Source organism: Lepidochelys kempii, chromosome 14 (assembly GCF_965140265.1).
Source record: "Lepidochelys kempii isolate rLepKem1 chromosome 14, rLepKem1.hap2, whole genome shotgun sequence".
NCBI classification, from domain to species: domain Eukaryota; kingdom Metazoa; phylum Chordata; order Testudines; family Cheloniidae; genus Lepidochelys; species Lepidochelys kempii.
The window spans coordinates 15,566,276-15,589,501 of record NC_133269.1 but is presented as its reverse complement, the minus strand read 5'-3'; the positions used below and the strand labels follow the sequence as shown (position 1 = coordinate 15,589,501).

General features: G+C 42.2%; 1 protein-coding gene across 3 annotated transcripts in view; it reads right to left on the bottom strand.

The window, feature by feature from the left end:
• SAP30BP (SAP30 binding protein) overlaps positions 1–23,226 on the bottom strand; it is a 55,180-nt gene that overhangs the window by 27,727 nt on the left and 4,227 nt on the right. For 2 of the 3 annotated variants that reach the window (XM_073310466.1, XM_073310465.1), the window contains exon 3: positions 21,753–21,800. The exons of the other annotated variant lie outside the window; for it this stretch is intronic. In XM_073310466.1, the coding sequence (XP_073166567.1) occupies positions 21,753–21,800 (48 nt within the window). The remainder of the gene's footprint in view (positions 1–21,752; positions 21,801–23,226) is intronic. 3 annotated transcript variants of the gene reach the window in all.

Sequence of the window (23,226 nt, the reverse complement as noted above, 5' to 3'; positions counted from 1 at the left end):
ACAAGAGAATGGGGGTTATGGAAAAAGGTCATCTTGAGAATGTGGTGAAAGATTATCCAGGGCCAGGTTTGGGAAGCAAGCATCAAAACACTTCGAAGGTCCCAGGAAAATGACTAGTTCTTACACAATTCTCCCCAAATGACACAAGGACCCTGAAGCAGCCGTGGCAAGAGTATTCTAACCACCTCCCTCTTCCCAAAAAAGCCTTTCATGATTCATTGGGCTCTGAGTCCAAAATTCCTCAGCTTCTCAGAACACTGAATCTATTCATTCAACCTGAAATGAACACAATGCTGCCTCCTTGTTGCTTAGCAACCAAACTTTCACCACTATACTCCATTAAGGAGGGGCTTTTTATGTTGGGTGAGCGGAAGAGAAGGAGAGGTCAGTAAGCTAATTTGCACATTTGCTGTGCCAAAATCAGGCTGGCATTATAAAAACCACCAATTCCCAGAGGGCTTCACTGCCTTTGGGATCAAAAACCCAGCATTCCTTTTGTAGAACTAAATGCAGTGTAGTGATATTTACCGCCTTTCATTAAAAAGCATTGTGGCTGCGAGTACATTTGGGTCATAGAAACAGAAGGCTGAGGCTATTTTAAAAAATGAGGTACATGGAGGAACACATGTGCCTGCTAGCCAGCTGGCTAGGAACCAGTCTTGTCCTTTTATGTGGAACTGAAGTGGACTGGACTATTGTGTCTTTGATAGTACTGATCTTCCTATACATAGCTAATGTGCCCACAGTGTAGTCTCTAGATGCCAGTATCCTACCACTTATTCTCTCAGGCCATTTAAAAGCCTTTTGATGGATAATAAGTATCTATTTTTAATTTTCTCCTGACTATATCATTAAATTAGGAGTCTGTAGGAAATTTCCCAGCAAGTAATTTTAAGTATCCACTGAGAGGAGGGACACTGTCTTCAGGTTAAAGCACTGGACTGGGATTCAGGTGATATGGGGTCTGTTCCTATATTCCTAACAGTGGGTGACTGTGGGTAAATCACTAACAGTGTGTGCCTCAGCAGCCCATCTGTAAAATGGGGATAATCCTTCCCTACCTCATAGGATTGCTGTGAGGGCAAATTCATAAAATGTGAAATATTCACATACCAAGAATGAGCACAACAGACTAGCCTATGAAAAAACAAGTTCATACAGTTACAGATATGGAAGAGAATCATTGGGTCCTTCCCCTCCAACCAATGCCAGATTGTGCCTAGAGTGGTTTAATCATGTCTCAAGCACAGTCTCATGGGAGACCATTCCACAGCTTAACAGATCTTACTATATACATGTTATCGCACTTTTCACCCTGATATCTAGACACTAAATACACAAATTTAAATCTTAACATCTTTGTGGGGAAAAGAAAAAACACTACTTTTTACTCCACCCATAGTGAGGTGGTTATTTGATTGTTCTTTTCTTCTGAGGGGATACCACTGGGAAAAGAGGACTACTTCAGTAAGCACCTATTGTCCCTAGTCCTTATCTAGAGTTCTAGCCTCTCCTTGTTTTTCTAGAAGGAATACCTAGATGACATTAACACATGAATGAGAATGGTACACAGAACGATGGGAGGAGATCCCCTTGGAATGAATTATACTGCTGCGAACATACTTAAAGGTGACCAAAGGAAATGGTCAGAAATTCAACAGCTTTTAGAAATGTGGTAACTTTCCCAAATAACCAGGCTAAGAAAGCATTCAGCAGGCCACTCACTTATTATCATGGTTTTAATAATAACTGCTAAGAAGGGCATTTACCACAGATAGGTAAAGTTGCTGAATTTTCAAAACACCATTTGCAGGTCACCTTTAAATCATCTGGAGCAATCATTGCAATGGTAAATCTGAAACTGAGGCCATTGTCTACACTACAAAATTATGCTGATCTAACTACTTAACATAAGAACAGCCATAGTGGATTAGACCAGCGGTTCGTCTAGTCCAGTATCCTGTCTTCCGACAGTGGCCAATGCCAGGTGCTTCAGAGGGAATGAACAGAACAGGTAATCAAGTGATCCATCTCAAATTAAATAGCTTGTGTGTGTTCACACTTGGCTCCTTGTGTCGACAGTGCGCGTTCTCACTAGGAGCGCTTGTATTGATTGTATTGTCAGTGTGAGGTATTGTGGGACAGCTCCTGCATTAACCTAATTACACTGATCGTGACTATGCTGTTCAGGGAGGTGGTGTTACTAAATAGGCACTTACACTGACAGGAGCCAAATTTAAGCAAAGACACTTCCACAGCTAGGTCAATGCTAGGCAGCTTACGTCTGTCGTGTAGGCCAGGCCTCAGGAAAGAGCAGACAGTAGTCTTAACAGTAGTAACTGGATGACTGAAATTCCTCTTGGTAACTTTCTTGTTTTAAGCATAAAAAATTGAGTTTTAAGACCTGTAACATATCACAAATAAATTAGGGCGGAACAGGATTGGTGTGATTCTATGAAATTCCAAAAATCACAAATATAGTATTGATTTCTGGGAGGAAAATGTTTCTCTATCTTGGTTTGTACTCTACAGTTCCTAGAAGGAAAGAGTCTTCCCCATTTATGACGGTTTATACAAAATGGATCACCCTAACACTTGGTCGATATATATTTAACCAAAGGAGCCACCTGTACAAGACAGGCATGATGCCATCATCTCCAGACTATCCAGAACTGCAGTCATGCCATCAAGTCCAGTCTCCACATCCTTAGGGCACAACCAAGACATCAGAAACTCTAAACATGCACAATGAAGAAAACAAGTTCTAAAGAATCATAACCACACCCTCTGCCCAGAGGATATGAATTTTTCTTACTGATGAATGAAGTATACCTGTTGTTCCATGATTAATAACCTGAAGGCATCTAAACAACCTTTCATTAAGTCCCTCATTTCAAACCTTACAAATGGCTTGCCATTAAAATGAAGGACTGGTTCTTAGCCCCTACATGGTACTTTACTCACTCAAAAGTGTTCATCTAGTAATCCTCAACATCCTTTGCACCAGGCAAGAAGTATCCCTATATAATAGATGGGAAAACAGAATTTCAACACCTTGCCCAAAGTCATACAGTAAGGGCTTGTCTACACATGAAAGTTATTCTGGAATGCTATAGCTATTCCAGAATAACTCCATATGGGGGCATTTATTCCAGAATAAAAGCATCTTCTTCCAAAATGTGTTAAATGAATTCAGAAAAAGCCACATTTTCTCCCTTCCAGTATACGAGTCCACACATGAAGTTAACTCAGAATAATTCCACGTCTAGACAATCCCTAAGGATTTGTCTTCACTACCAGGGAGATCGACGCAGCTGCAATTGATACAGCAGGTGTTGATTTATCAGGTCTAGTGAAGACCGACTAAATTGACGGCAGAGTGCTCTCCGGTTGACTCCGGTACACCTGATCCCCGAGAACAGTAAGATAAGTCAACGGGAGAGTGTCTCCCATCGACACAGTGTAGTGAAGACACTGCGGTAAGTTGACCTAAGCTACATCGACTGCAGTTAAGTTATACATGTAGCTGGAGTAGCGTAACTTAGGTTGACATACCCCAGTAGTGTAGACAAGGCTACAGATAATGGCAAAGAGATTAGAACTCGGACTATCCACATCCACCAGCACCTCCTGGGAGCACAGAACTTCTAACTTCTCAAAAGGTCCACATAGCATTAAAAGGCAGGAGTAGGCAAACCTCTACCCCATCCAACTGCCCCCTGACTGCCCCCCGGGGCCTCCTGCCCCTTATCCAACTCCCCCTTTCCCCCTGCCACTCAGAGAGGCAGGATAGGCTTATTTGAAAGCCTGGGACGTGGGCGTGCACAAGCCGTGCTGCCCGTGTGGCGGCGTTGCTGTGGGGGAGGGGCCAGGGGTGAGCTTCCCCGGCTGGGAGCTCAGGGGCCAGGCAGGACAGTCCTGTGGGTCGGATATGGCCATAGTTTGCCCATCCCTGCATTAAGGCCTGGTCTATACTTAAAATATAGGTTGACAAAAGGTAGAAATCTACAGCTCTGAGCACCACAGCTATGTTGGCCTAAGCCCGAGCATAGAGGCAGCTAGAGTGATGGAAGAATGCTTCCCCTCAACCTAGTTACTATCACTCAGGGTGGTGGAGTTCCTACAGTGATGGAAAAGCCCCTTCCATTGCTGTAGTCTGCATCGATGCTATGTGCAGTGCAGCAATGGCGCTGTAGCTATGCCACTATAGCGCCTGTAGTGCGGACACGGCCTTAGACATAACTCCCATTAGTGTTCGTGGGACTTCATATAAACAAAGGCTTTACTCTGCATGGTTCCCCTTGATTTTGGCATAGGCTTCAAACACATGAAGCAGAAGTGAGGGTGTTTAAATTTTAAGAAAAACAGTGAACTGTTTTTCATGTGCTACAGATCTGATCCCAGACCAAGTTAAAAGTTGAGGGAGGGAAAGCTTTGAGGAATAATATAAAGAGGCACAATGTAAAAGTGCAGGGTTGCCACCCTTTAGCGTGGTAAGTGGAAAAGAATATCCATTTTTGACACTGACTAACAAGTTTTCCAGAGCATTTAAGAAAAGGAAGATATTTTGACGACTATAAGTAGAGGAAAATTTTAAACCCCAGAGTAAGGGATCTGATCTGTTTACACAAGGCATCAGAAGCATTCATAGTACTATATACTTAAAGCACTGGAAAAGGAGAAGTTAGCTCAGTGATACTCCAACTGTGGCTTGTGAGCCATAAGTGGCTCTTTAATGTGTCTCCTGTGGCTCTTTGTGATGGAACAATGAATTCACACTACTGTGGCTTTTGTGGGTCATGTTGATCGCTAATTTGGCTCCTGAACCACTGAGGTCCGAGTATCACTGAGGCTAGTCAAGCAGCACTGTGCATTGGTTGTGTCCAGAATCAAGCCAGATACTTATGCCGCCATAAAATACACATTCCTTGGTGAAAATTAAGTCAATAAGTCGGACATCTGTGAAAAATTGTACATAGTGACCATGTTCCAATGGGGAGCACTCACTGAAGTCAACAGGGCTTGGATTTCACCCCCAGTGTTTCACTGAGAGCCAGCACTGCTTTGTTTTCACAACCTTGAGCTCTGGAATGCTGTGTGGGAGGGTACCTACATTTATGTTTGTGGTTAAAGTCTTTTTCTGGACACTGGGCTGACAACACTAATGAAATCAAGCCAGAGATAAACTGCTGCTTATTTAGCCAATAGCTATCTCCATCACCAGGGAGGTATGAAACTCAGACAAGCTACAGAAAAAGAGCTGACCTCTTGTTCCTTCATATCCCAAGCTTAATGGAAAGGCTTTTGTCCCATCTGATATTGCAAGCGGATATGTGAAAACTGTCAGAATGAAGTATAAAATAAAGGGGTTTTTCCCCACCCCATTTTATGGAGGACAGAGTGAATATATTCACTAAGTAGTAGTAGGCGGCATCTTTCAGTCTTGAGACCATGGATATGTGCTCCTGAGAGGTAAAGAATTTACTCAGTTGGTTTTATGGCAGCCATGGCTGTGGCTGAAGAGACCCACTTGAGAGAGAGAGAGACACAATCTCTGCTTACTAAGGTTTTATACTAAAGGCAGGTTTCAGAGTAGCAGCTGTGTTAGTCTGTATCCGCAAAAAGAAAAGGAGGACTTATTTGTTACTCTCTAAGGTGCCACAAGTACTCCTTTTCTTTATACTAAAGGCAGATCTTGTCTTCAAAATGGGAGGTTTTCTCCAAATCTTGTACTACTGCAGAGCCACCGGTGCTCAGAACAGTGGGAACACTAGTGTAAAATAGTCCATCTCCCTTCTTCTCCCATTAGAAGGGGAGACCTTTCCCATCTCTCTCCTCTCAAGAAAGGTGTACCCCACAATTCTTCCCCTCATCTCCCCAGTTAGGAAGGTCAGCTCTTCACTGCCATCTATCCCCCTCCTGCTGGTCATCCCTCAATCATTGTGTTACTGTTCACAGCTACTCCAAGCAGTGGCACACACCATGACATTTGCCAGACTGGTCAGTTTCACTACTGCTGCTTTCAGCTTCTGAGCAGTAGTGAAGGGGACAATAAATCTTACAGAGATGCTGCTAACGGTCAGCATCTGGTGCAGGTGGATGGAGGTGCAGAGCAAGGAAATATAAAAGTCAGATTTTAGGGACCTCTGATCACCTACATTTTTAAGATCTCTAGACCGATCTCATGCATAACAAGCCATATGATTTCTGGTCTGCATGTTCCAGAGCAGTTTAGCAAGACTTACAAGATTATCATTTTCACCAATGATTGACTTCAGCTACTATTTAAGTTTCAGTATTACTGTTCTGCTAGCATTCAGAAAAAGTTTCCCCATTTACTACTGCTGAGCAAGTAGGCAAGTGCCTTTTTCAAACCTTGGGCAATGAGACACTCCCTCTGGCAGCCTAACGGTTGTATTTATTATTAAACTGAACCATCAAGATGGATTCATATCTGTTGACGAAGGATAGGCACTGTTTCTGCTTATTACATGTAAGAATTGCAACATGAAAGCAAGGTATTCTAGTTAAACTCCCCATCCTACTGTGGTGAGATATGGACTGTTAGTAAGAGATTCAGTCCAACAAAACTGCAGGGTGTGTCCCCACTACGAAAGGTTTTTAAACAAAACAAAACAAAAACCAAACCAAAAAAAAAAAAAAACACACCACACAAGAATACAGCCTACCATCAGGTCCCAATGCAAAAATCAACAGCAATCCCCTCAGTGGGAACAGAGATTAAAACATAGGAAGGAAATGAAAACAATATAAATCTGACACTGAAGAATTTAAGCTTCAGAAGATTTACCGAGAAAAGTCCATTTTATTTGATGGAAAGAATGGACTTATTTACAACAATGCTTGCTAAATCCTTCCTGAGACAAAATCCATAAATCCAGTACAAAGCGCACACCCACACCGCAGAACACCACAGCTACTGGAGTTAGGATTGGTACCCTTTGGCAAGAGCTGCCATCAACTTCACAGCTGCAGTGGCATAAATTACTAGGAGCGCATTTTAATCATGCGGAAGGGGAGGGGGCAGGGGAGAGAGGGAAGATAACTGCCTTGTGGGGAAGGAAAGCATGTAATGGCTAGAGGGACTTGGGTGTGAAAAACAAGATCCAAGTTGTAAAATTGGATTGACTGAGAAGTCAATGTCAAATTCCCCAGCTTGGGTTCTCTCCTTTCCCATGCCTTTTCAACTGAGCCAGACCCACAAACTCCCTCTAGTTTCCCCACCACTGCTGATTAAAATAATGGAATGGGTTAGAAGCACCAAGTTTTCACATAATTAGCCTGATCTTACTTCTGTTAATCAGATCCTCCCTCCTTTTATTTATTGTATCTGCTCTTTCGATCTTGTCTTAAATTAGATCGTACCTATTCCAAAGGTTTACAGTGTCCTCCTATTAGTCAGTACAGCAGCCAGCACAATGGGACCCTGATCCTGATCTGGGCCTTTGGACACTTCCATAATAATTTTAAACACACCTTGATAATGCTGTTATCCTTTCCCAGCCTGGGCATCCTGAGGCATGATGCCTTCTGTGATTTATTTAGACATTTCTTTAGTGCTCACCAACTTGGTGTCCGATTACTGAACAAAGTTTTAAAAACAAGTCCACATATGCAGATCACAATTGGTATAATAGTGCCCTGAAAAGAGAGAGGTAGAGAGTTCCAAAGCCAGGGATCTTGTGTAAGGACTGGCCTCCAGTTATTTACTGGTTCAATCCCAGTAAAAACAAGAGCATGCTAACTGACAGGCTGGCATGGCTGGACATCAGGAGAGAGAGACTAAATGAAATGAACCCACTGAAGTGAGCTGTAGCTCACGAAAGCTTATGCTCAAATAAATTGGTTAGTCTCTAAGGTGCCACAAGTCCTCCTTTTCTCTTTCCACTGATTGTTGCAATTCAGTGTCCAGACTCAAAGCACATTCATGATACTGGAGACTGGGCTGGCAGAGATTGATTTATTACAGGGACAGCTATTTACACAAAAGTACATTTGTAAAGAGATGAAAAGAAGTTACAGCAACACTTGTGACCACTCACAGGGTTCAAGCAGAACGTACTGCCTAGTAGATGATGACCTTTAATCCAAGTTTTCATTAGAGTGTTTGACCAATACAAAGATACTTGCTTGTTGGTGGTAGGGTCATTACAGCAGGTTTCACCCCACAGGAAAGTAGGCACAGCTAAAAGTGAATGGACATTTTCCTTCTCTCTACAACAATTCATGCATTGGGTGGAGGGAGGGGAGTAAAAATCTCGTTAAAGAACCTGCTAAGGCAACAGCATCATTCAGTTGATGCAGAAAGGATCTGAAGTCTGGATGCAAACACTTCATCTCCACTACCAGCTATAACAAAGCAAGAGGGAAATATACCTATATGTAGACAGGAAAAAGTTTATGATTAATTTCTCAACCCTTCTCAGGGCAATGCACATGCTCCAATACACGGAGTTAGTTGGATGACCTAGTCATTCCTACAGTAGAGACAGACAAAATATTAAAATCCATCAGACTTGAGTTAAGAGCAAAGAGTGAGCTGCAGGAAGAAATGGCAATTTCACCTCCCACCCACAAAAGTTGCCAGTTGTAACATATGCTACATTAGAGAAGCTGGTAAACAAAATAGAATTCAAGTGTGTGGAGGGAGGGGGCGAACAAGAGTACAAAGTTTTATTTCCTTTCCCAACAAAAGAAAAAAGAAAAGGAGAATCCCGGGAGAAAGCCCAATACAAGCCCATTTCCTTTCGCCATATCCTGTTTGCCAGCTCTGTCACATGGCTCCAGGCAAACTGCCCAGCTTGGGAGGAGAAAATGAACTTATCAGAAAAATGAGAGGAAGCCGCTGGGGCCATGTCCTGAAAGCACTGAAAAACAGAGGCGAACCACCTTTAGTGAAGAATTGACAGTTTCCATACTGCAATATGAGTATTTACTTCTATACCGGGGTCGGCAACCTTTCAGAAGTAGTGTGCCGAGTCTTCATTTGTTTACTTTAATTTAAGGTTCCGTGTGCCAGTAATATATTTTAACTTTTTTAGAAGGTCTCTCTCTCTAAGTCTATATATTATATAACTAAACTATTGTCGTATATAAAGTAAACAAGGTTTTCAAAATGTTTAAGAAGCTTTATTTAAAAATTAAATTAAAATGCTTATCTTATGCTATGCCTCTCGTGGAGGTGGAGTTATTAAGTTGGTGTAGTAGGCGAGTTACATCAGTGGGAGCTACATTTTAATAGCTTACAGAGTTAGGGCAACTTAAAACTACCTTACATCGACCTAACTGTAGTGTAGACCAAGCCTGAGGGACCACCTCTAGGCATGAAAGGGTTGGTTAAGATATGAGAAGGTTTGCACTGAACATTCAAGAACATTTAATAGAGAAGTTATGAAGCCAGGAATGTAAAATAAAACAGCAGGTTTCTCTGCAGGTAGTCAGAGGGTCAAAAAATAAGTCATGCTTTAATACAAGTGTGCATATTCTTCCAGTCTAGCTCTAGCTGGTGAAAAGAATACAAGGAAAGTGGCACCACAAGTTACTCAATGTTCTGGAAGTTTTTATAAAACAGACTTTAAAAAAAAAATCTTTCAGGGCTCTTGCTGAAAGGACAAGCCACACCTGTGTCAATAATCTGTGGTATTCAGCACTTCAGGGAGTGAAGAGTCTGTTGCGGCTTGTATGCCTGGCGGGGGAGGAATGAGACATGTCCAAATACGTGCCTACTCATCTTCCAGAACAGTTTGTAAGAGCTGGTTTACTGAATTCAGGGCTGCAGCTTTGAACCCAAAGTTTAAGCCAACAATGCTACGATCTCTCTCTGCAGTTGTTAAGACAAATGGGCTAGAGGCAGAGGGGGGAAACATGAGAGAGAGAAAAAATAGAATAAAACTTTCAGTGCCAGGTTCATTCTTTCATGTCAAATTGTGTTTAGCATTTGCCAATATACTCAGGCAGACAAAGCTACTTGTAACCATGCTCACCTGTCTAGAAAAAATGGCTAAGATACACCAACTACTTTAAATTTCTGATACAAAGAGCACTTATTTTAAAAATAGTGGGTGAGGACAGTACAAGAAACTGACTTATCTGTACTCTTCTTAAAAACCTTCCAGGCATAACAACATCAGTGAAACCTCTCAATACTTTTGGTTTCTTAATGGGAAGCCGAAAGGCAATGTGTCCAATGTAAAGAATAAGGGAGAGGCACAATCAGTGACTTACTTTGTAAAACTAGGCAGATCAAGCAGGTGTTCTGATTGCAGGAAGCCAAGAGAAAAGAGAACACTGATATAATGTTCAGTGGATACAGTGCTACTCCTACAGAGAATGCTAAGGCTGGTTTATTGTAAAGCATTTCAAAGTCTAAATCAGAGAGCAAGTAACTTGAAGTACATTTTCAGGGTTGGTGGATTCCTGAAGAGAAGAGCAACTGAGATAAAATTCAACCTCACAATTCATTGTGGAAAGGTTAACTCCTACCAGACCATGCTATGTCTTTCAGAAGGTCAATACAGGACCACTGCAGTAATCACCGAATATAGAGGTTTTGGGAGTTGAGGAAGTTTTACAACTGGCTCCTGAACCAGACTAGTTTTCAAAATTCCCCAATGACATTTTTAACAGCTGCCCCTTTAACACATGAAAGCAGAGGAATGACAGTCAACTTGGCCTACTTTTGAGCTTCGTCACCCATAAACAAAACATTAACATTCATCATAAGAATGGTCACACTGAGTCAGACCAATGGTCCACCTAGCCCATTATCCGGTCTTCCGCCAGTGCCAGGTACTTCAGACGGAATGGACAGAACAGGGCAATTACTGTAAAAGCTGTTTTATCTGGCATGTTGGGGGGGATGAGGGGTGCCGGTAAGTGAAAAATACCGGCTAACTAAGGGGGAGGGAGTTTGGGTGTGAGAAGATGTGTGGGGCAGCAAGTTAGGGTGCGGGACGGGGGTGCTGCGGCACTCACCTCAGGCAGCTCCCTGCAAGGGACCTGTCATGGCTGCTCCTAGGCGGAGGCGGGGCAGGCTGCTCCATGCACTGCCTCCGCCTGCAGGCGCTGCCCCTGCAGCTCCCATTGGCCGCGGTTCTCAGCCAATGAGAGCTGCAGAGCTAGTGCTTGGTGCGGGTCGGGGGGCGGAGTGTGCAGAGCTACCTGTGTGCCTCTGCCTAGGAGTGGCCAGCACAAGTCGCCATTTGCGGGGAGCCGCCTGAGGTGAATGCCCCCCAGATCCGGCACTCTGCACCTTTTCCTGCACCCCACCCTGCTGCCTCAAGTCCCCTCCCACACTCCAACTCCCTCCCAGAACCCATGCTCCACATTCCCTCCCGTGCCCCATCCTTCTGTGGGCCCCACACCAACTGGACTATAAACCGGAATTTCAATGAAGATGAGAAATGCCAGTTTATAGAGCTTTCCAATTGGTGAAGTGCCAGATAAAACAGCTTTTACTGTATTAAGTAATCCAGCCCCAGCTTCAAGCAGTCAGAGGTTTAGGGATACCTGGAGCATGGGGTTGCATCCATGACCATCTTGGCTAATAGCTATTGATGGACCTATCCTCCATGAACTTATCAAATTCTTTTTTGACCCGTTATAATTTTGGTATTCACAACATCCCCTGGCAAGGAGTTCCACAGGCTGACTATGCGTTGTGTGAAGAAGTACTTCTTTACATTTGTTTTAAACCTTCTGCCTATTCATTTCATCGGGTGATCCCTGGTTCTTGTGTTATGTGAAGGAACAAATAATACTTCCTTATTCACTTTCTCCAGACCAGACTAATGATTTTATAGGCTTCTATCAGGCCCCCCTTTGTCATCTCTTTTCTAAGCTGAACAGTCTCACTCTTTCTAATCTCTCCTCATATGGAAGCTCATCCTTTTAAGACATGTTCATACTAGTTCCTATTGCTTATGATATCCATTCCCTATATTTGAGGGTTGCATGCATCCCACTGCTGGTTGAGTGGACCTAAAGATATTAGGAACATTTTAAAAGTTACTACTTTGAGCTTCATAACTCAAAATGTTTGCCCAATTAATCTTAGAATTTCCAGTAAAAAGAATTTTTTAGTGGAAATTCTAAGATTAATTGGGCAAACATTGAGTTATGTGAAACTCAAATTAGTAACAAACAAATACACAAACTCTTTTTGGCAAAAATTGGTGCCGGTGGCTTTCCAGAACTGGGCTTAAAACAGAAGCTGTCTTACAGCCTTGAGCACAGAGTTGCTAGTGTGCTTTGACAGTGCCAGTGTTAGAGACTCCATTATCGTATGTTCACCTGCTGGTTTACAGAGCAAAACTATCACCCGAAATTAGTAATATCTCTGAGAGCCCACAATGACAGTTAGGAAGAGCTGGGGGAGGCAAGAATGATCACAAGCATCACAGTTTGGATGCTGTAATCCCATACTGATATTACTCTCCCCTCTCCCCAAATCAAAATGATTGCTATCTCCTCCCTAAAAGTAGCCAAGGGATCACTCATCCACTGAAGGAATTATTCTATGGGAGGGCTGGATCAAGGTTACAGTAAAACCTGAGCATGTCTCTGAAGGTTATCAAAAGGCCCTTTGTTAGATTTGCTTAGGAAATACACTGTTTTTCTAAAATCTGACACCCCTCTGCTTCTTTTGTCCTGTAGTCTAAGTCTAACTTGGCAGCCTCCCAGAGTCCCGATACACAAAGTGAGGGGAGGGTTCCATGAAAAAGGAACTTCTGACAGGACAACAAGCTTTCAAAGTCTGTAAGCAGTTATTGGACTCAGGGCATCTCTACACTGCAGTTAAAAATATGTGACTGGTCTGAGCCAGCTGACTTGGGCTCACAGGGCTTTGGCTCAGTGGTTGTTTAATTGCAGTGTAGATATTCTGGCTGGGGCTGCAGTGCAAGCTCTGGGACACTCCCACCTTGCAGGGTCCTACAGCCCAGTCCAGCCCAGCCAAGCCCAAAATGTCTATACCTCAATTAAACAGCCCTTAGAGCCCCAGAGAGCTGTAGGTTATTAACTGCAGTGTAGACATACCCTCACTTGCAAGTAAGCGGCCATATACACTGACTTCCTGATATCAAGGGTAATCAGCACAGTAATCAGGGCTTGAGAGTTAATGATTGCCCTGCAAATGCCATCTGAAGGGAGCCGAGCAGAAGGGTTGGGCTCACACAGTCCTTGCTTGACTTCAATGCCCTGTTTTAATAGCCCGTCCCCACAATGTCTAGGTCCAGAATCCTTCAGATCAGAGTTTAGTAGAGGGGTATGCCTAATACTATGATTCAAACCAATTTCTTCTCCCCCCCCCCATGACTAGCCCAGTTTATGCCAAAGGAATTAAAAACAAAAGGAAAGAGGACCCAAGGGCTTATTTCTTTACTGCTTTGAAATAGTAACAATATTCTGTGCTTCTAGCAGTAGGCCAAGCACACTGCATGATTACACACAGCTCCTTAACCCTTCTGACCCTAAACAAGAGAGCCATGAATGCCAGTAGAATACCACATTTTAGAGCCAGGTTCACAAAGCCGCCATACATTTCCCTCTTGCCTCAAACCCATGGCTCCACACCCAGAAGAGAGGGCCCGAAGAGGCTCATGTAGGTTGTGGGATGCCATCCATCCAAGTCCTTTCCATGCTAACTGAACGGTCAATCATTTCTTCCCCCCCTACTGAATATAATTCTTTGTGTTTCTGTAGTTCTATATATATATATATATATATATATACATATATATATTTTTTTTTAATTACTATCTGCTTACAGGTAAGGGGGTTTACCTTCTTGGTAATTATAATCCCCACGTAAAGGGATTTGGATTTACACTCAGCATGCAGGGTCTCATACCAGGGACAATTCTCCCCAGGAAAAATTCTAGAGATCAATCTGCTTTTTTCAAAGTTACAGCCATCAGGAGCTTGTGCTTCTTTTCATTAGAACACCATATTGCTGAACTAGCTTCCTGCTCACTGTCTGCTCTGAGCAAAAGTTTACACTTCTCTAATCAGTTTGAAGGCACACACTTTTCATTCACTGACACACCCATCTGCAGTTAGTCAAACAGCTCTGATGTATAAAATACTTCTGCTAGTCTTCACCAGAGAAACAGCAGTGTGACACATCAGTGTCTGAACTTGAAAAGCTTATTGGGACTTGCTGCTCAAAAGTTTAGTGTCAACATGACAAAGAGGAAGCTGCAGTCTGTTTGGTCATTCAGGCTGTTTTCATCTATGATTGAAATAAGTGAGAAGGCATGTGCCCGTGGCACTTCTTATAAGTGAACAGAAATATGTTCATCGAGAGCAACTGCGATGTTTGATAAAAAAACAAGGAAAAAGATACAGGGTAAATGTAAATGTAAGTGCTGTGTAGGGGAGAGGAGCCTGGGCACTTCTCCATATTTCCATGAGTCACAGGTGGTGACCCAATTTGGAAAGCGTTCCCCCACCATACCTTTTATATAAAGCTAGTACAGAAAATTATGCTTTTATCCACTTATAACTCCACAGCCTTTGCCTATGACAGCAATGACACCTTTCTAAGGCGGTGTGTTTTTGGCCTAAACAGCAATAAATTCTGAACTGCTTTTATGCAGTCTCTGGAATGGACTTGAGCCACAGGTGCAAGGAATCCTAACTCCATGTTCTTTAAATTCTTTATATTAGAGAATTCTTTAATTCTTTAAATTAGAGAATCAATGTCTTGCTTGATTATTGTTCAGATAAAATCCTACATTTAATTTGACTGAACACAAACTTAAAGAATTCATTCCCCATTTGCTCATAGCTGTGCCTATTAGAAAGGCAGCAGAACATGTTCATTGGTTATGAATAACTGCACAATTAACTGATCCAAGAATAGCCGTTTAATCTCATTTTTACAACAGGATAGCACGGGTTTAATCTTCGGCTGGCCCTAAAACCTGAAAGGGTTGCACCAGGCCATTTCTACAGCACATGGAAATGCCCAAGCCTCACATTTAACATACATTTCCAAAAGTGAACTGTGTGGCTTTATTCTGAAATATGCAATGTTTATTGCATATTATACCTTACACCTAACAGCAAAAATATTTTTAAGTACATCAGAAGCAGGATGCCTACCAAATAATCCGTGGGGACACTGGATGATCAAGGTACTAAAGGCGCAATCGAGGAAGATAAGGCCATTGTGGAGAAGCTAAATGAATTCTTTGCATCAGTCTTCACTGCCAAGGATGTGAGGGAGATTCTCACACCTGAGCCTTTCTTTTTAGGGGACAAATCTGCGGAACCATCCCAGACTGAGGTGTCAATAAAGGTGGTTTTGGAACAAAGTGATACATTAAATAATTATAAGTCACTAGGACCAGATGATATTCACCAAGAATTCTGAAGGAACTCATATATGAAACTGCAGAACTACTAACTGTGGTTTGTAAATGCTCTTAAATCAGCCTCGGTACCAGATGACCGGAGGACAGCTAATGTAATGCCAATTTTTATAAAAGGCTCCAGAGGCAATCCCAGCAATTACAGATAGGTAAGCTTAACTTCAGTACCAGACAAGCTGGTTGAAAATATAGTAGAGAACAGAATTTCAGAGACATAGCTGAACACTATTTGTTGGGGGAAGAGTCACTACGGCTTTCGTAAAGGGAAATCATGCCTCACCAATCTACTACAATTCTTTGCGGGGATCAACAAGAATGTGGACATGTGGGATCCAGTGGATATAGTGTACTTAGATTTTCAGAAAGCCTTTGACAAGGTCCCTCACCAAAGGCTCTTAAGCAAAGCAAGCAGTCATGGGACAAGATGAAAGCTCCTCTTTTAACCAGTTACTGATCCATAAGACAGGGAACAAAGGATGCGAATAAAACGGTCAATTTTCACAATGGAGAGAGATAAATAGTGGAGTTCACCAAGGATTTATACTGGAACCAGTGCTGTTCAACATATTCATTCTGGAAAAGGGGGTAAATGGTGGGGTGGCAAAGTTTGCAGAGGATACAAAAATCACTCAAAATAGTTAAGTCCAAAGCGGACTGCAAAGAGTTACACGGATCTCACAAAACTGGGTGACTGGATATCAAAATGGCAGATGAAATTCACCACTATAAGTGAAAAGTAATGCACATGGGGAAATATAATCCAAATTAAACAAACAAAAGTGATGGGGTTTAAAATAGTTGTTACCACTCAGAAGATCTTGGAGTCATCATGGATAGCCCTTTGAAAACAGCTGCTCAGTGTGCTGCAGCAATCAAAAAGCAATGTCAGGAACAATTAGGACAATATAATGCCACTACATAAATCCACAGTAGGCCCACACCTCAAATACTACATTCAGGTCTCATTGCCCCATTTAAAAAAAAAGTTAGAATTGGGAAAAAAATACAGAGAAGGGCAACAAAAAATGATTAGGAGTATGGAACAGCTTCCGTATAAGGAGAGATTAAAGACTGGAATTGTTCAGTTTAGAAAAGAGAAGATATGAGAGAGGTCTATAAAAGCATGAATGGTGTGGAGAAAGGGAATAAGGAAGTGTTATTTATCCCATCACATAACACGAGAATTAGAAATCACTCAATGAAATTAAGAGGCAACAGGTTTAAAATGAACATAAGGAAGTAATTCACAAACGGCATTGTCAATCTGTGGAGCTTGTTGCCAGGGGATGTTGAAAAAGCCACACACACAAAGAAGTTTAATTGGGTTCAAAAAATGATTTAATAAATTCATGGAGGATAGGTTCATCAATGGCTGTTAGCCAAGATGAAAAGGCTACCCCATGCTCCAAGTGTTCCTAAACTTCTGACTGCCAGAAACTGACTGAACACCAGGGGATGGATCACTCGATAATTGCTCTGTTCTGTTCATTCCCTCTGAAGAATTTGGCCCTGGCCACTGTTGGAAGACAGGATACTGGGCTAGATGGACCATTGCTCTGACCCAGTATGGTCATGCTATACTTATGAAACCAATGGAGAATGAAAATTATGTTTGACTGGAAAAGATATTATCCAAAGCTGTTAGTGGGTTAATCAAATGGCTCTCCACTAGTCATGCCTCCACCTTGGGTTTATGATAGCCAGGATTATGGTTACTCCCTAGTTTGAACATGTTAAGAAGATCAAAGGGATGGGAAGAAATAAAACAGAAATATACTGCCACTTGGTGGAAAAGGTAGGTAAGAAATTCTTGCAGAACTTTTAAAATGAAGTTTTCCAATGGATTTCTTGGTAACATCACTAGTGAAAACGCAACCAGCACCTTAGAGAAGATTTATGGTGATGAGTTTTAATAAAATCCCACCCCACTTTAGGAATCTGATTTTGGGACACCTGGCAGGCTGACATCCTGAGGAAGCCCATGACTGGGGACTCTCCAGGCTAGCAGTTCATTTAAAAAACAGAAACCACCTAAAGGATATTTTGTGGCACTCTTATTTTGCACCCTTGGCATATGCCTATTCTGTTTATGCCTAAAGCCAACAGATAAGGAAAATATAAATTGAGCATTACAAAAGCTCCATTTCCTTTTGCTCTCCCTGCCATTTCTTCCAGCTCTTCCCCAAGACAGATGCAACTTCATAAGACTGCCTCCTCACACAGAAAGGATATTTCCCTGTCGTGCTGGCCAAGATCTAGTGCAGCAGTTCTCAACCCATGGCCCAATTAGCACACAGCTGCGGCCCAGCTGAGTACTAAAAAAAAATTCAAAGTTTGCTGCTCTGTTCTGATAGGGGGTAGGGCTGGCTGAGAGGAAGACAACCTTTGGCTGCCTTCAGGAGGGCTCTTGCCAGCAGGGTGCTGGTGAGTGCAGCAGAGGGCGGGAGAGTGGGTCTCCAGGAAGGTTTGTGGGGGGAAAGGGACTCTGAGCTGTGAGGAGGCAGTACAAGGGCAAGGTATTATTCCAGACTAAAGAGAAGTTACACACACTTGTATTAAATATATCATCGTCTCTCAAAAGACCTGAAAGCACTTCAGACGTTAAGCCTCAAAATCTCCTGGAGGTAGGTGGAGAGAGATTAAACAACCTGCCTAAGATTAGACTAAATCTGTGGAAGAGTTAGGAAAATAATACCAATCTCCTCTCCCCTGCCCCTCTTCCTCAAGTCCTCTGTCTTGACCACAAGACCTTCCTTCTTCTCATGTCCCTCTGCCAGCAACAAAGTTGAATTCTAAGTTATCTTAAAATGTTTAATACTTCTCTAAACTGCACAGAGAATTCAAATACAGCTATAATCATATCAATGCCCCCAACGTGATTACTGTAAACATGGGCTGTCAGGTTATGAAAAAAATAATGAAAGCTTGAACTATTTTTCAGAAGCATGACGACGCTAAAATGTTCTTCCCCTCCAGTTTTCCATGGGGTTGTGTTTTAAACCATTCCAGTTTCTTCTTTTTTCACATTAAGTTGGAGCTCTTGGTTCTCACATCCAAGGCTGTGCGCAACTCTTTTCCTTGTTAAGGGCATTAACTACTATAGCAGTGGGTACAAGTCCTCTGAAGTCAATGGTGATGCACCTGCTTATATATGCATTGAACTTGGCCCCAGATCTCAGCTTTCACTTCCCCCTAGGCACAGGCTCCCTCCATGTCCAACATACTCCACTTGCCTAAATACTCCAAGCCTCAGCCTCCCATTCAGCTTTACATTTTCTTCCATGCTACAGGCTATGATAGCAACAGTCTACGTCTTGTCAGCACTGACTCCTCTCTTCTCACGTCCTTAATTAAAGGATTTTTCTCAATTCCCAATACACCTCTACCCAGATATAACGCTGTCCTCGGGAGCCAAAAAATTTTTACGGCGTTATAGGTGAAACTGCATTATATCGAACTTGCTTTGATCCACCAGTGCATGCAGCCCCCCCTCCCCCCGGAGAGCTGCTTTACCACGTTATATCCAAATTCGTGTTATATCGGGTTGCGTTAAATCGGGGTAAAGGTGTACCAATCTCCTCTCTGATGCTCTAATTCCAAGTTTTGAATATAACGGTCTCTCTTTAATACTGTATTTCAAATTAGACCATTAAAGTCCTTGATGCAAGACCCGCTTTTATGTTTCAACAATGTTTTGTTCATTTACTGTACGGCTCTCTAACACTAGTCTATGTAATTCTCGATTTCCCCATTATCTCTTCTGTTACAATTGTTCCTCCCCAGGGCAGGTGTAGCTGGCACTCTGCTCCAGCTTTGATAGAGCAGCAGTGGAAAGCTAACGTGAAAGAGCAGGCCTTAAAAAGAGCCATTGCCAACTTAAATGGAGGAATAGCACAGATTTGAGCGGTGGCTCTATTCCTAGATCCATTTGAATTCCAGGACAGCATTAAATCAGTGGCAGGAAGGTGACAAAGTAGAATGCATTTTCTGAGGACCAGAGAGGCTGCAGGCAAGGTGTTCCTAGTTCAGGCACTGGAATGGGAATCAGAACTTAGTGCATTACCTTAGGCATGTCACTCAGCCTCTGTGGCTTTATTTCTCCGTTTGTATTTTCTTGCCTGTTACTGCTCATTACAAATGTGTGCGCACACAGAGAAGCTCTATTCCTCCATCTCCTGCCTGTTTTACCTAGCAGTGCAAGAACCCAGATTAAGTGCCTTGAGGCAGGAACCATCTTTTAGTTATGTGTTTGTACAGTGCCTAGCACAACAGGCTAATCCATGAGCTGGGCTCTGAGGCAGTACAGTAATACAAGTAATACTAAGTTTTTGTGGCATCAAAACTGCAGCCCTAGTGATTGATTGGGACAGCAGTGGACATTAGGCATTAGAAGCATGAAAGTTATAAAGGAGAAAACTGTTTATGAATGAATATTTTGATAGATAGCACGGTGATACTTTGCTAAAACCTAAATACATAAGATGTAGCAGGAGTGATTGCATCACTGCTATCATGGACAGGTTTTTTGTTTGCAGCTGAATGATATGTAACATGGGGAAGAAAATTAGTATTTTCTGGTGGAATCAACAGCTGGAAAAAGGTGTCATGTCAACTGCTCTGGAGATTGAGCTCATTCATTCACACAACAGGTGCAGGACAAGTAGCCACACCAGGGTCCTGTATTCTGCAGTAAGGGCTAGATTCTGCTGGAGATTCTAAACTTTTGTTTTAAAAAAATTGTTGCTAGCCCATATGGTTGTAGAAACATGAAACAAGAGCAAACCAATGTGTGTATTTTCTTGACTCTGCTGATAATTTTAGAAGAAACATCCAACTAGTGTGCTTAGCCATTGGTGACAGATGTAATAGCCAGTATTTAGAAGTGGAAAGTGGTTGCTGAGGTGGGGCACTAGATACGGGGAGCAGGCTTCACGTAACATAAGAATGGCCATACTGGGTCATACCAAAGGTCCATCTAGCCCAGTATCCTGTCTTCTGACAGTGGCCAATGCCAGGTGCCCCAGAGGGAATGAACAGAACAGGTAATCATCATCAAGTGATCCATCCCCTGTTGCCCATTCCCAGTCTCTGGCAGACAGAGACTAGGGACACCATCTCTGCCCATCCTGGCTAATAGCCACTGATGGACTATCCTACATGAACTTATATAGCTCTTTTTTGAACACGGTTATAGTTTAGTTGCAATCACTTCCCCCCTTGAATAAAGACAGAAGAGAAAGCTGCAATGTATTTCTCCTTTTTCCTGATACCAAACGTGGTACCAGGTGGTTGTGAAACGTTCAAATCAGATAAAAAATGAAATCCTATAAAGACCTATATTTTAAGAGTACCTGAAGCTACCACAGCATTTCCAATTTCCTGCTGAAAATCAGAAGGCCTTGCTGTAGGGTTTAAGTATAGCTTGTCAGGGAGGACACAGGTCCTTGGTAAAACTAAGGCCCTGACAATCTGTTCTCTTTCAATATCCAGCAGCACTTTTCATATTGTTAGGGAAATTCATTCTTAACCTAATTTCCTAGGCGAATTCTAACATTAGTTTTCTCTCTATATAGATGCTTCCTATGCAATTTCAAGTGGCTACAGTATCCCCACCACCACCAATTATACTTCCTGCCCCTGTTTAGTCTTGCTACACTCTATTAAACAGCTGCTGCCTCGCACCACAGGAATGTGTCAAGTATTCCATGGTATATGCTAGATAAGGCACAAGGGTGTGAAAGGTAATTTATAAAAGCAATTATTTGGACATCTCTAATTTGATATTAATGATGCTCTTTCACAGTCAGATAGCTATGCACAAAGAATCCCTACAACAGGAACACCAAGTGTGAAGTGCTTGGATTATTTCTCAAATGATTTTGTAAAATTTCAAAATCTCTAGGAATACACTCCAAATTGATTCATCATCAAGCTGTTTCTCATGTAAAATCTGTCTTCCAGATGAAAGGGTTCAGATATTTGTGTCAGAACATGGCTCTGAATATTCAGGATAGGCTCCTTGTATTACATTATGATTTCCTTCAGATCATTGCAATAATGCCTCCTTCAGTATACCATCATGTCAGATCCATTTCACAACATGGCTCACTCATGACTTCAGACCTCTGTATGCCAATCAATGCCCCAGCTAGATAGCTCTGCTGCCTCTTCAGATCTTTTTCAGGAGCCAGAATTAAAATCCCTGAATATTCATGTTACAGGTGCAAATAAATAGAATAAAAACAATTAAGCACTAAGACTAACCAGAGCAGAAAAACCATGAACCAAGCCGTGCTGTTAAGACTTGTTCCTGTTGCAGACAGCTACCCAACCGCACCCCACCACACTTCCAAATACCTTTAGGTCACCAGCCTCAGGTTTTTCAGTCTCTGAATCGTCATCTTCCTACAAGACAAGAATTTACAGGATTAAGCTTAAAAGGTAGGCTTGGCAAGTTCCTGCATATATAGCAAGGGGCTTGCATTCAAACAGCCCAGTGACAGTCCAAGACCCTTTCAACCAACAAGGTCATCATGAGCTCTATCCCACCCCTTTGCATGACTAAGAGATGAATCAGATAAACCATGGAAAAGAGTTGTTTAGCAAAAGCACAACCCCAAGTAGCAAACATCCCCTGAAGAATTCATACAGCTCCTGAAGATTCAAAACTAGACAATAAAAGGCAGCAAGCTTTTGTCACTTGATAATTCCAGCTGTTAGTTTTTGCTTGCTCTTGCTCAGTAATCCTCACAGAAAAAGCAGCATTTGCAAGACCTACTGCACGCCAAGCATACACCAGCAACATACACAGGACACACCTTGCCTGCCAACCCGCTCAGCATGCAGGCTTGGTGGCGCTAAGCCAGACCCACAAGCTCCAAAGATCCAGTGATGCCAGCACACACTGCATCTTTGTCATTCTAGTTTAGTACCCTAAGTCACTTTCACCCAACTTCCAAATACACAGGAGGAAACAGCCGGAGTCTGGAAGGATTTCATTCTACCATTTCCATCCAGAAATAAGAGGGAGATGCTGCACAAAATGCCACCAAATAAAGAGTTTTAAGAGATCAAGTTCTGAAGTGCATTGGCATGGTAAACCCTGCTAAAGATGACCTATGACTTTACCAGGTTTGATCATCAGCTGGGACTACACTGCTCCATTAGCTACTGAACTTGGGTCATACAAAGCTATGTATCTTTAGAGGTAAATACATAACTCAAGTCAAAACATGTCACTTTTGAAGAAATAGAAAGAATATTTTTTGTCCTCCCATAACTTAAAGACCGCTGACTGGATTTTCCCCAAACTTCTCCATTCAGTTTCAACTCTAGCCCGAACCCAAACACTTGATGTTTCAACTTCAAAAAGAAAAAAAAATTAGAAATTTAAAAACTGAAAGACGTTGCTAACGAAAGTGCCATCTCAGTCTTAACTAAGAAGTCAAACTGCCAGAAAATTCAATATACATTATGTATATAAAGATCACAGTAGAGAATAATTCCATGTTTTTTATCAGACTCGTGATGCTTTTACCAATGTGAAGGTGACCCTTTATTTAAAATGGCTATTAAATCAAAGAGAACATAGGGTGAAATACTTCCACGAATATTAAGTCTTAGACAATGCAAAGGATTTTTAGAAGACTACTGCCTTAACATATAGGTACTATTTACAAAACCAAACATACAAGTTACACACAACTATTTAGGGACGTAGCCTACCAGCCAATACTATGACCAATGTAAACATATGGAAAAACAGACAAAAGCTTAGTCTAGGTAACTGGGTCGTAGACCATCCAGGGCTATAAGTCACATACATAACTGG